At 44.9% G+C, this 14,676-nt stretch overlaps 1 protein-coding gene across 3 annotated transcripts in view; it reads left to right on the top strand.

Moving 5' to 3' along the window:
• Nucleotides 1-14,676, top strand: part of LOC121560385 (protein phosphatase 1 regulatory subunit 37) — a 49,769-nt gene that overhangs the window by 5,406 nt on the left and 29,687 nt on the right. Inside the window, exon 1 of one of the 3 annotated variants that reach the window (XM_041873388.2) lies at nt 1,569-1,866. The exons of the other annotated variants lie outside the window; for them this stretch is intronic. Coding sequence (XP_041729322.1) covers nt 1,845-1,866 — 22 coding nt within the window. The 5' untranslated portion in view covers nt 1,569-1,844. Of the gene's footprint in view, nt 1-1,568; nt 1,867-14,676 lie in introns of those variants that run through there. 3 annotated transcript variants of the gene reach the window in all.

The raw sequence follows: 14,676 nt of genomic DNA, 5'->3' as shown, positions 1-14,676 counted from the left end.
TCCCTCTCTCGTCCATCCTTTCTCCTTCTCTCGGGCATACATGGGAAAACCATGTGTTGACTCCTTACATCAGTGGTTCCCAACCTTTGTCAGTTATTGTACCACCAACTGAATTTAGCTCTGCCCGGAGTACCCCTGAAGTACCCCCTCAAGTGCATAATTATTTTTTTTACCAGTAAGCCTACAGTCTCAGTCTTCTCAACTACCCCTGTGGATAGGCCAAATACCCCCAGGGGTCCTAGTAACCCTGGTTGGGAACCACTTCCTTACATTATGCAAGAAGCATGTGGGCTACTGTTGGTTCTTCTATTGAAGTATTATACAAATGAGATTAGTTGATCATTGTAAACATTCTGATTCTGTAAACAAGGAAGATAAATCCCTGAGATTTATTTGTATTTTTTAAAAGATATTATCTAAGCTATACTGCATTTTGTTATAAGTGAAAGCATTTTTCCTTGAAGAAAATAATACGTAGAAAGCTGCATAGCCTACGTGTGATCTCATGTCAAAACACAGAAGGCCCACTTGGAAATTGGCACCAGTAATCAACTGACCCTTGAAGTCTGATTAACCTCTTTAGAGACGTTAGGCTATGTGATGTGCCTCTGGACCAAAGTTGGACCTGACAGGCATAACTCTTGGTTGTTGAGCCTAGGCCAACGCTTTTACTTGGCTGCTGTTTGTAGTGTGTTTGTGTACTGTCTGTCCTGCTCTGCCTCTGCAGTTTGGGGTCATGACATGAACCCTGCCCTTTAACTGTGTGTCTGTCTGAACTTCAGTCATGGACCTTGGGACTGCAGTTTACAGGGGGGAGCTGCTCTGCTCCACTTATGAAAACATACCTCTAGGAGTTTGCAGTATTTAGGATGAAGACCTTGTTATTGTCCCAAAAAACGGTATTCTTCGGCCACCTCCTCCTTCATTATTTTTACCTTTGGAAACTATAGGCTATTGAAACACAATGTTTTGCCTGAGAGATGGCTAGCTTTCCACATAAAACACCTATCACCCCTCTTATCTGTTTTAAACAGGGCTGGCTGGCGCTCATCACAAAATGCCTGCTCACTTATAAATAGACAGGGCCCTGTGGAGAGCCAGTTCATTTGTACTGTTTTTAGCCCATGGTATCATAATCCCTCTGTGCCTGACAATGCCTCAGCTACAGGGTTGCTGTTCAGTGGCATCGCAGTTACAGTGAAGCTGTCTTGAAATTGAAATGTTGCTTGTTGTCGCCACAATTAATGACAGATTAACACGTCACTAAAATTGAAGAAAATATTTATCTTGCCTCCTCAGGAGGAGATGGCTCTTATAACCTGTTATAATGACACATGTTAATTCACTTATAACGGATGTTATGAAGTTAAATTGGTGTAAAATGCAACAGTTTGCCTGCATCTAAAGGTGAATTCGCCCGACATGGGCACTTTCTCACTCAGGCAGGGAGAGAAACAGAAGTGTGTCCATTTCCCCCGCGTTAGCCTCTCCGCTAAGTGCCCTCTGTTAATTATTGACTAGCAGGCTAGCCCTAAATTAGCACGGAATCGTTTCATAATCCCATTCCATGTGGTTCTGGAGCACTTGATTCCCTGCTGCTGGATTCACATTGTTACCAAATCCAGGACTGCTGACTTCTCGGGCCCCCCTCCAACTTTCTCCCTCCTGAAGCGCCGTTGTGGTTGTGTTGGTTTCTTCTGGACATTATGTGCTTGTTTCTCACAGTCATGTGTGTCCCTGAGTGAGTGAGTCAGTGAGTGAGTGGGGCCAGTCGTGGTCCAGGGGGAAAAGCAGCACTCAGTCTGAGATGGTCAGTCAGCTCCTGGCCTTGGATCAGCCCAGGGATGCCAGTCCAGGTGCTCTCAGGTGGGGTGGATTTTAGAAACTGATCTTCCTTATTTTTTTCTTCCTCATTGTCAAGCTTGGATAAACATAACCTAAACAAAATGATCATATGTGTGTGCTGGGTGGCTTCCTATTAGGCTTGGGCGGTATACTGGATACCGGGGTATTTGGAAATAGCCACGGGATGGTTTTTCAATTCCCTCAATACAGTTGAAACTATTTAATACATTTTCAATAAATTGTTATATTTGTTGCTACTTTTTAAGTAAATACTTGCAGGTCATTTGTGCAATACATTAGGAGATAAAGCGGATCGTGTTCATTTCGCCTGTCACATTATTTGACATTATGAAGCTTACCGTAGTTCTCCAGAACAGTTCAACTCACGTGGTTGTTTGTAAACAGCACAACGGGTGAAAGTGGGAGCTGGTGAGTCCAGCTCTTTATTGACTGGCCATGTTTTATATTATAAGACAACCTTGTTTTTTTGCTTCAACCAAGTGATCAGGGACGTGCAACTATAGTTTTCCGTCACAGAAAATACATTAGTGCAACACATTTGGCAGAAAATAGCTTCATTTTCATCAGATGACAACATAAGTGCGTCGAGTAAATGAGCTTACAATGAAAAAGCAAGGTCTTTTTTTGCAAAAATAATGCATGGCCATCATATTTCTAATGTTTATCATAGAAAGAATATAGCCAGCTACACTGAACAAAAATATAAATGCAACATGTAAAGTGTTGGTCCCATGTTTCATTAGCTGAAATAAAATATCCCAGAAATGTTCCATATGCACGAAAAGCTTATTTCTCTAAAATGTTGTGCACAAATTTGTTTACATCCCTGTTAGTGAGCATTTCTTCTTTGCCAAGATAATTCATCCAACTGACAGGTGTAGCATATCAATAAGCTGATTAAACAGCATGATCATTACATAGGTGCACCTTGTGGGCACTCTAAAATGTGCAGTTTTGTCACACAACACAATGAATTTGGCAGCACGTCCAACTGGCAGACCACGTGTAACCACGCCAGCCCAGGACCTCCACATCCGGCTTCTTCACCTGTGGGAACGTCTTGAGACCCGCCACCCGGACAGCTGATGAAACTGTGGGTTTGCACAACCGAAGAATTTCTGCACAAACTGTCAGAAACCGTCTCAGGAAAGCTCATCCGCGTGCTCGTCATCCTCACCAGGGTCTTGACCTGACTGCAGTTCGGTGTCGTAACCGGCTTCAGTGGGCAAATGCTCACCTTCGATGGCCGTTGGCACGCTGGAGAAGTGTGCTCTTTGCAGATGAATCCCGGTTTCAACTGTCCTGGGCAGATGGCAGACAGCGTGTATGGCGTCTTGTGGGTGAGCGGTTTGCTGACGTCATCGTTGTGAACAGAGTGCCCCATAGTGGCTGTGGGGTTATGGTATTGGCAGGCATAAACTACGAACAATGAACATAATTGCATTTTGTCGATGGTAATTTTAATGCACAGAGATACTGTGATGAGATCCTGAGGCCCATTGTCGTGCCATTCATCCACCACCATCACCTCATGTTTCAGCATAATAATGCACAGCCCCATGTCGCAAGGATCTGTACACAATTCCAGTCCCAGTTCTTCCATGGCCACTATCCAGCAACTTCGCACAGCCATTGAAGAGGAGTGGGACAACATTACACAGGCCACAATCAACAGCCTGATCAACTCTATGCGAAGGAGATGTGTCACGCTGCATGAGGCAAATGGTGGTCACACCAGATACTGACTGGTTTTCTGATCCACACCCCTACCTTTTTTCAAGGTGTCTGTGATCAACTGATGCATATCTGTATTCCCAGTCATGTGAAATCCATAGAGGCATAGGGCGTAATGTTTTTTTTCAATTGACATATTTCTTTATGTGAACTGTAACTCAACTGTAACCCCATGTAGCTCAGTTGGTAGAGCATGGCGTTTACAACGCCAGGGTTGTGGGTTCGATACCCACGGGGGGCCAGTATGAAAAAAAAAATGTATGCACTCACTAACTGTAAGTCGCTCTGGATAAGGGCGTATGCTAAATGACAAAAATGTCAATGCAAAATCTGAAATTGTTGCATGTTGCGGCGTTTATATTTTTGTTCAGTGTACATTTGCTATTGTTTGGCTTAAAGTTAATATTGCATTTTACTGGAGAAATGTATGCTGCCTACACAGAGAAAATGAGCTACACTGTCAGGCAGAGTGCTGTCTGCTGATAGAATGCCGTTAGAGAAGTGCAATTGAAGCACAAAATTAGTTTGTCGAGCAGAAATTAAGGTAAGAAGCATTTTAGATACGCGTTTACAAAACGCAGCAAGATATTTGTGTTGTCTTTCTTTTTTCCTTTGTGAAAAAAGCAGAATTCTGCATTAAAATTCTAAGTTTAACTTGCAAGTTATCTAAGTAAGTGGCTGAATAAATAAGGTGACGGGGCATCATATTGTGTTAGCTTCCTGCCGTGTTTGAGAAGTCAAAGCCCTTTTGGATGAGTTATCTGTATCTTGATTTCCTTGCGTTTTTTCTCCTCTCCATTCTCAGCCCGTCTGCTCCTCCGCAATCTTCTTCGAGCAGAGCAGGCGGGCCCGTTGCCCTAGCGACTCCAGACTCCACACTGACACAGCATGTATACATGCTGCTCCAGAGCCAGTGCTGCTGTTCCATCGTACAAGCATGCGTCAACTTTGTTCATTTCAAATCAAATTTTATTTGTCACACACACGTGTTTAGCAGATGTTATTGCGGGTGTAGCGAAATGCTTGTGCACAATGTGTCTCGTTCACATTCGCTTGTAAATGTCCAAATTCACCAAAAATGACATTCGGTGGCTCCTACCTATATATGTATAACTTTATGAGCTTGATTGCCTTTCTTTGCAATTCTTATTTTTTTTCTTCGTTTTCCCCCGTTAGCATATTTCGCTAGCAGCCTCCATGGATATTCGCTATTCCTTGTGCTAATTTTGTAAGCATTCTGGTAATAGACGCCCAATGGGCTTTTTTCCGTTTTATGGCGCCCCCTTGTGTACTAAGCTGGTAATACCGTAAAACCCGGGATGAGCGGACGGTATGACAATATTAAAAATCTAGATAAGCCCAACCCTAGTTTCTGCTATGTGAAATAGCTTAACAACTACCTCCACAGGTGTTTCAGATGTATTCAGGTATCCATCCACCTATCTTTCCTCCCATGTGGAGCTGTAGGGGGCTCCCTGCTTTGTGAGTTGTTTATTGTCCACCCTGACCCTCCCCCAGCAGTAGTGCTGACCTCATTTAGTCAACTGGTCGATTGTTTGGTCGATAGGCTGTTGGTCGCCCAATATTTTTTGTTTTGTCGAGCAGTTGCAATTATATATCTATTTTTTTATGGCATACGAGACAGCTGTCTGATTCACGCCTGTCTGTAGACTAATCCATTGTGATGGCACGCAAGTAGTACATTTGACCGTTAATTCCCATAATTTCTAATCTACAATGTTTGTTTGATTACAGTAATTTCTGTTAATGCATTCAATATATTATTATTGTTATTACAGTCTTTTACCGTTCTCATTGTCGGAGTGGACACGTATGAGGACCGCACAAACTAGGCAACACTTGTGTGGAACAAGTTTTAGTTTATTTCATTCCATTTACGAGTTGTCAATTTATTTTTAAAGCTCCTGTCAATCTTGAGTAAGGACGTGCACCTGATTATGCATAGAAGTAGGCCTAGGCTACCAGAGCTCACTGGCGCCGGAATATTTTATACAATGTTTGCAAGCACGAGCTTCAGGCCAGACCCAAGTTAATAGTTGATACAATGTTTCAAGTTCCTTGCTGATAGGCCATGCGTAGCCAATGTGATTTATAGGATATTTATTTTTATCAGGATATTTTCTACCTGCAGGCTGCAATGTTTTTATTTGTTGACTTTATGGGACTCCCAATCACGGCCGGATTGTGATACAGCCTGGAATCGAACCAGGGTCTGTAGTCACTAGCACTGAGATGCAGTGTCTATTAAAGAACCTGTGATGTTGCATGCTGCAGTGTTGCATGAATTTTCTCTGAGTGACAAGTGCAGTTCCTCATCAGTTGTGCATAGCTCTGCTCTTCCTCTCCTCGTCTCCTTTTCGTCCTTTGTCAACCTTGATCATTAAAGACCACCATGCCGATTGGCTTAGCATGTCACCATGTCATCAACACCCTGAGTCACAGTCAATCAGTGTTCACCCTTCAGCCACAAATGATTAGCTCAGGTGACTTTCACTTTCCATGGTGCCCTGACTATCAGTCATTGAAGCATTCATGCTTTCTCTACCACGCTAATTTGTGACGGTCATTATAGAAAGGTTATATTAATTGACATCCGAGACCATAGTTATCTTTCAGAAGAGATTATTTACCACAGAACATCAAAAGTAATATGCTGTTATCTTGAAAGCAGCATTCAGTCGCTCTCTCTCCTTCTCCTCCCTTCCATTTGATCACAATCCGGCCGTGATTGGGAGTCCCATAGGGCGGCACACAATTGGCCCTGCATCGTCCGGGGTAGGCCGTCATTGTAAATAAGAATTTGTTCTTAACTGACTTGTCTAGTTAAATAAAGATCAAATTAAAATAAAAGCGTACCACTCTTCATATCAAGCATAGTGGTGGCTGCCTCATGTTATGGGTATGCTTCTCATTGGCAAGGACTAGGGAGTTTTTTGGGGGGATAAAATTTAACAGAATTGAGCTAAGCACAGGTGAAAACCTGGTTCAGTCTGCTTTCCAACAGACACTGGGAGACAAATTCACCTTTCAGCAAGACAGTAACCTAAAACACAAGGCCAAATATACACTGGAGTTGCTTACCAAGAAGACCGTGAATGTTCCTGAGTGGCCGAGTTACAGTTTTGACTTAAATCTGCTTGAAAATCTATGGCAAGACTTGAAAATGGCTGTCTAGCAATGATCAACAACCAACTTAACAGAGCTTGAATAATATTTTTAAGAATAATGTACAAATATTGTATAGTCCAGGTGTGCAAAAATCTTAGGGACTTACCCGGAAAGACTCACAGCTGTAATCGCTGCCAAAGGTGATTCTAACGCGTTAACTCAGGATGTGAATACTTATGGAAATGAGATTTCTGTATTTCATTTTCAATAAATCTGCGCACACAAAAAAAAACATGCTTTCAATTTGTCATTATGGGGTATTGTGTGTAGATGGGTGAGAAAGAAAATCAGTTTGATTCCATTTTGAATTCAGGCTGCAACACAACAAAATGTGGAATAAGTCAAGGGGTATGAAAACTTTCTGAAGGTACTGTAGGTTTCTGAGTAGATGACTACTGCAGAATATACAATCCACACACAGACTGGCCCAGAGTCATGGACAGTGCATTTGGAAAGTATTCATTTTTTAAAAACATTTAAGTCATTTAGCAGACACTCTTATCCAGACCGACTTACAAATTGGTGCATTCAACTTAGGATAACCAGTGGGACAACCACCACTGGGGGAGGGGGGGTGTAGAAGGATTACTGTTATACTATTCCAGGTATTCCTTAAAGAGGTAGGGTTTCAAGTGTCTCCGGAAGGTGGTCAGTGACTCCGCTGTCCTGGCGTCGTGGGGGAGCTTGTTCCACCATTGTGGTGCCAGAGCAGCAAATAGCTTTGACTGGGCTGAGCGGGAACTGTGCTTCTTCTGATCAGAGCCTGAAGGTAAGGATGTGCCATTCCCCTCACAGCTCCGTAGGCAAGCACCGTGGTTTTGTAGGAGATGCGAGCTTCAACTGGAAGCCAGTGGAGTGTGCGGAGGAGCGGGGTGACGTGAGAGAACTTGGGAAGGTTGAACACCAGAAGGGCTGCAGCGTTCTGGATAAGTTGTAGGGGTTTAATGGCACAGGCAGGGAGCCCAGCCAACAGCGAGTTGCAGTAATCCAGACGGGAGATGACAAGTGCCTGGATTAGAACCTGTGCCGCTTTCTGTGTAAGGTAGGGTCGTACTCTGCGAATATTGTAGAGCATGAACCTGCAGGATTGGGTCACCGCTTTGATGTTAGCGGAGAACGACAGGGTGTTGTCCAGGGTCACACCAAGGTTCTTTGCACTCTGGGAGGAGGACACAATGGAGTTGTCTACCGTGATGGCCAGATCATGGAGCGGTTAGTCCTTCCCCGGGAGGAAGAGCAGCTCCGTCTTGCCGAGGTTCAGCTTGAGGTGGTGATCCGACATCCACACTGATATGTCTGCCAGACATGCAGAGATGTGATTTGCCACCTGGTTATCAGAAGGGGGAAAGGAGAAAATGAATTGTGTGTCTGCGTAGCAATGATAGGCGAGACCATGTGAGGATATGACAAAGCCAAGTGACTTGGTGTATAGAGAGAAAAGGAGAGGGCCTAGACTGAGCCCTGGGGGACACCAGTGGGGAGAGCACGTGGAGCGGAGACAGATTCTCGCCACGCCACCTGGTAGGATCGACCTGTCAGGTAGGACGCAATCCAAGAGTGGCAGCGCCGGAGATGCCCAACTCGGAGAGGGTGGAGAGAAGGATCTGATGGTTCACAGTATCAAAGGCAGCAGATAGGTCTAGAAGGATAAGAGCAGAGGAGAGAGAGTTAGCTTTAGCAGTGCGGAGAGCCTCCGTGACACAGAATAGCAGTCTCAGTTGAAATACCTGACTGGTTTGGATCAAGAAGGTCATTCTGAGAGAGATAGCAGGAGAGTTGGCTAGATACGGCACGCTCAAGAGTTTTGGAGAGAGAAGAAAGAAGGGATACTGGTCTGTAGTAGTTCACATCGGAGGGATCGAGTGTTGGTTTTTTGAGGGGTGCAACTCTCGCTCTCTTGAAGACGGAAGGGACATAGCCAGTGGTCAAGGATGAGTTGATGAGCGAGGTGAGGTAAGGGAGAAGATCTCCGGAAATGGTCTGGAGAAGAGAGGAGGGGATAGGGTCAAGCGGACAGGTTGTTGGGCAGCCGGCCGTCACAAGTCGCAAGATTTCATCTGGAGAGAGAGGGGAGAAAGAAGTCAAAGCATAGGGTAGGGCAGTGTGAGCAGGACCAGCGGTGTCATTTGACTTAATAAATGAGGATCGGATGTCGTCAACCTTCTTTTCAAAATGGTTGACGAAGTCATCCACAGAGAGGGAGGAGGGAGGGGGAGGAGGATTCGGCAGAGAGGAGAAGGTGGCAAAGAGCTTCCTAGGGTTAGAGGCAGAGGCTTGAAATTTAGAGTGGTAGAAAGTGGCTTTAGCAGCAGAAACAGAGGAAGAAAATGTAGAGAGGAGGGAGTGAAAAGATGACTGGTCCGCAAGGAGTCTAGTTTTCCTCCATTTCTTCTCGGCTGCCCAGAGCCCTGTTCTGTGAGCTCGCAATGAGTCGTCAAGCCACGGAGCAGGAGGGGAGGACCGAGCCGGCCGGGAGGATAGGGGACATAGAGAGTCAAAAGATGCAGAAAGGGAGGAGAGGAGGGTTGAGGAGGCATAATCAGGAGATCGGAGGGAGAAGGATTTAGCAGAGGGAAGAGATGATAGGATGGAAGAGGAGAGAGTAGCGGGAGAGAGAGAGCGAAGGTTGCGACGGCACATTACCATCTGAGAAGGGGCAGAGTGAGTAGTGTTGGAGGAGAGCGAGAGCGAAAAGGATTAAAAAGTAGTGGTCAGGAGTTGCAGTGAGATTAGTAGAAGAACAGAATCTAGTAAAGATGAGGTCAAGCGTATTGCCTGCCTGTAAGTAGGGGGGGACGGTGAGAGGGTGAGGTCAAAAGAGGAAAGGAGTGGAAAGAAGGAGGCAGAGAGAAATGAGTCAAAGGTAGACGTAGGGAGGTTAAAGTCACCCAGAACTGTGAGGGGTGAGCCATCCTCAGGAAAGGAACTTATCAAGGCGTCAAGCTCATTTGATGAACTCTCCAAGGGAACCTGGAGGGCGATAAATGGTAAGGATGTTAAGCTTGAATGGGCTAGTGACTGTGACAGCATGGAATTCAAATGAGGAGATAGACAGATGGGTCAGGGGGAAAAGAGAGAATGTCCACTTGGGAGAGATGAGGATTCCTGTGCCACCGCCGCGCTGACCAGATGCTCTCGGGGTATGCGAGAACACATGATCAGACGAGGAAAGAGCAGTAGGAGTAGCAGTGTTTTCTGTGGTAATCCATGTTTCCGTCAGCGCCAAGAAGTCGAGGGACTGGAGGGTCGCATAGGCTGAGATGAACTCTGCCTTGTTGGCCACAGAACGGCAGTTCCAGAGGCTGCCGGAGACCTGGAACTCCACGTGGGTCATGCGCGCAGGGACCACCAGATTAGAGTGGCAGCAGCCACGCGGTGTGTAGCGTTTGTATGGCCTGTGCAGAGAGGAGAGAACAGGGATAGACAGACACATAGTTGACAGGCTACAGAAAAGGCTACAATAATGCAAAAGAGATCAGAATAAAATTAACTAAACATCTGGGGAAGCGAGAGAGCGGGACCTCCCTCACTTACCTTTCACTGAAACACTCAAATATAACTCTTCCACTTTAGAAATTATAATTGTTGTAAACTACAGCGGTTCAATGTTTTCTAGGAATAGACTCTAACTTAGTTTATTCAGCTAGCTAACTTGGTACAGTATTCTTCCGTGAAAACCGCCCAGGGCACCGTACAGTGAGGGAAATAAGTATTTGACCCCCTCTCAATCAGAAAGATTTCTAGGCTCCCAGGTGTCTTTTATACAGGTAACGAGCTGAGATTAGGAGCACACTCTTAAAGGGAGTGCTTCTAATCTCAGCTTGTTACCTGTATAAAAGACACCTGTACACAAGCAATCAATCAATCAGATTCCAAACTCTCCACCATGGCCAAGACCAAAGAGCTCTCCAAGGATGTCATGGACAAGATTGTAGACTTACACAAGGCTGGAATGGGCTACAAGACCATCGCCAAGCAGCTTGGTGAGAAGGTGACCACAGTTGGTGCGATTATTCGAAAATGGAAGAAACACAAAAGAACTGTCAATCTCCCTCGGCCTGGGGCTCCATGCAAGATCTCACCTCGTGGAGTTGCAATGATCATGAGAACGGTGAGGAATCAGCCCAGAACTACACAGGAGGATCTTGTCAATGATCTCAAGGCAGCTGGGACCATAGTCACCAAGAAAACAATTGGTAACACCCTATGCCGTGAAGGACTGAAATCCTGCAGCGCACGCAAGGTCCCCCTGCTCAAGAAAGCACATATACAGGCCCATCTGAAGTTTGCCAATGAACATCTGAATGATTCAGAGGAGAGCTGGGTGAAAGTGTTGTGGTCAGATGAGACCAAAATCGAGCTCTTTGGCATCAACTCAACTCGCCGTGTTTGGAGGAGGAGGAATGCTGCTTATGACCCCAAGAACACCATCCCCACCGTCAAACATGGAGGTGGAAACATTATGCTTTGGGGGTGTTTTTTCTCCTAAGCGGAAAGGACAACTTCACCGCATCAAAGGGACGATGGACGGGGCCATGTACTGTCAAATCTTGGGTGAGAACCTTCCCTCAGCCAGGGCATTGAAAATGGGTCGTGGATGGGTATTCCAGCATGACAATGACCCAAAACACACGGCCAAGGCAACAAAGGAGTGGCTCAAGAAGAAGCACATTAAGGTCCTGGAGTGGCCTAGCCAGTCTCCAGACCTTAATCCCATAGAAAATCTGTGGAGGGAGCTGAAGGTTCGAGTTGCCAAAAACATGAATGACTTGGAGAAGATCTGCAAAGAGGAGTGGGACAAAATCCCTCCTGAGATGTGTGCAATCCTGGTGGCCAACTAAAAGAAATGTCTGACCTCTGTGATTGCCAACAAGGGTTTTGCCACCAAGTACTAAGTCATGTTTTGCAGAGGGGTCAAATACTTATTTCCCTCATTAAAATGCAAATCAATTCATAACATTTTTGACATGTGTTTTTCTGGATTTTTTAAATGTTATTCTGTCTCTCACTGTTCAAATAAACCTACCATTAAAATTATAGACTGATCATGTCTTTGTCAGTGGGCAAACGTACAAAATCAGCAGGGGATCAAATACATTTTTCCCTCACTGTATCCTATGACGCCATAGCTAACTAGCATGCTAGCATCCAATAACACACGGTTTAGCACCAATACTTGGTTACAACAAACTACCAATAGTGTGTTAACACACTAAACAGATCAATCGTGTCCGTGTCTAGTTCCTTTCATAACGCAGAAATAATTAAACGTTGGCTAGCTAGCAAAAAGTCAGTCATGCTAGCTACACAAGTGGACTACACATCTCGAATGTTCAGAAAGTGAAGCTTTACGTTGCAAAATTCTCATTGACTTAAATTATATTGTATTTAGTTGCTACAGTACTGCTAGCTGGTAGTGTTGGCTAGCAAGCAATGGCTGCGGTGTTGGCTTTGTTTGAGAAACAGCGTCACTGCGAACGAATGTAGCTGGCTAGCTAACCTCGATAGTTTCTCTACACTACACCTTTATCTTTGATACAAAGACAACTATGTAGCTAGCTAACATTACACTAATCAAATCGTTCCATTGTAATGTAATGTGTGTCATATTACCTGCAGAGCGAAGTACAGAATGACTATTCAGACCCGTTGGCTTTTTCCACATTTTGTTACATTACAGCCTTATTCTAAAATGGATTAAAGAAAAAATGATGTGGAACAATCTACACACAATACCCCTTAATGACAAAGCGAAAACAGGTTTTTAGAAATGTTTGCAAATGTATAGAAAAAAAAATACTTATTTACGTAAGTATTCAGACCCTTTTCTATCGAAATTGAGCTCAGGTGCATCCTGTTTCCATTGATCGTCCTTGAGATGTTTCTACAACTTGATTGGAATCCACTTGTGGTAAATTCAATTGATTGGACATGATTTGGAAAGGCACACACCTGTCTATAAGGTCCCACAGTTGACAGTGCATGTCAGAGCAAAAAACAAGCCATGAGGTCAAAGGAATTGTCCGTACAGCTCCGAGACAGGATTGTGTCGAGTCACAGATCAGGGGAAGGGTACAAAAAAAAATCTGCAGCATTGAAGATCCCCAAGAACATAGTGGCCATCATTCTTAAATGGAAGCAGTTTGGAACCACCAAGGCTCTTCCTAGAGCTGGCCGCCTGGCCAAACTGAGCAATCGGGGGAGAAGGGCCTTGGTCAGGGAGGTGACCAAGAACCTGATGGTCACTCAGACAGAGCTCCAGAGTTCCTCTATGGAGATGGGAGAACCTTCCAGAAGGACAACCATCTCTGCAGCACTCCACAAATCAGGCCTTTATGGTAGAGTGGTAAGACTGAAGCTACTCCTCAGTAAAAGGCTCATAACAGCCCGCTTGGAGTTTGCCAAAAGGCACCTAAAGGACTCTCAGACCATGAGAAACAAGATTCTCTGGTCTGATGAAACCAAGATTGAACTCTTTGGCCTGAATGCCAAGCGTCACGTCTGGAGGAAACCTGGCACCATCCCTACGGTGAAGCATGGTGGTGGCAGCATCATGCTGTGGGGATGTATTTCAGAAGCGGGGACTGGGAAACTAGTCAGGTTCGAGGGAAAGATTAATGGAGCAAAGTTCAGAAATCCTTGATGAAAACCTGCTCCAGAGCGCTCAGGACCTCAGACTGGGGCAAAGGTTCGTCTTCCAACAGGACAACGACCCTAAGCACACAGCCAAGACAACACAGGAGTGGCTTCGGGACAAGTCTCTGAATGTCCTTGAGTGGCCCAGCCAGAGCCCGGACTTGAACCCAATCGAACATCTCTGGAGAGACCTGAAAATAGCTGTGCAGCGACGCTCCCCATCCAACATGACAGAGCTTGAGAGGATCTGCAGAGAAGAATGGGAGAAACTCCCCAAATACAGCTGTGCCAAGCTTGTAGTATCATAACCAAGAAGGCTCGAGGCTTTAATCGCTGCCAAAGGTGCTTCAACAAAGTACTGAGTAAAAGGTCTTAATCCTTATGTAAATGTGATATTTCAGTTGTAAAAAATTATAACCTGTTTTCGCTTTGTTGTTATGCGGTATTGTGTGTAGATTGATGAGTAACACAATAGGGACTGCTCCTCTCCGTTCAGGCCCAAGGAGAAGCGAGCGGGTTCTGCCTGTTTCACCAGGGCTGAGTTTAATGGCCTCTAATTGTATGAGTCCTCTTCATATGTCAAGGATTATCCTTAGCTAAGTTATGTGCGTGCGTGTGCCCGCGTGAGTGTGTGTTAGTGGATAGGCTGACTCATAGGGTGGCCCTTAGGATATGATCTGATTTTTATGATTTTATTAGGATCCCCAGTAGCCGACGCCAATGGCGACAACTAGTCTTTCTGGGGTCTGACATAATGAAAAAGACATTACAGACAAAAATACTTTACAATTTACATGCATTTAAAACATGAACAGTCATTACAGACTTATATATAAACCATTTAATTAAAAAAATAAAGACCTGGTGAGGTAGGGGGTGTGGGAAAGGCTGACATTTTTGGTTGGTTTGACCACTTGGGATTTTATGTCAGTGCAACATAGCAAGCTATGTCCCATTATTGGACACAGTATATTACTTTCAGCTTGACTCTTCACTGTGCTTTGTCTCTCCTCTTCAGTTGTGTTCAAAGGCATGTTTTTTGAAAGCCACATTTTCCTGCACTTGTTGAAGCCTGATCTTTTACTACGAAGAATCTTATGAGACTGTACTCTCCCTTTTGGCCTGTTCTTTCGTTCTAGTTCTACCAACCTGTCTAGCTAGTGCAAAGGGAGCAGGGCCAAGTGTCTAACCCTTACTAGGGCTAATTCTATGCCGCTCCCTCAGGAGAACTGCCTGCCTTCTACCCTCCTC

This window comes from Coregonus clupeaformis, chromosome 5 (assembly GCF_020615455.1).
Source record: "Coregonus clupeaformis isolate EN_2021a chromosome 5, ASM2061545v1, whole genome shotgun sequence".
Taxonomy (NCBI): Eukaryota; Metazoa; Chordata; class Actinopteri; order Salmoniformes; family Salmonidae; genus Coregonus; species Coregonus clupeaformis.
This window is presented reverse-complemented; position numbering and strand designations above follow the sequence as displayed.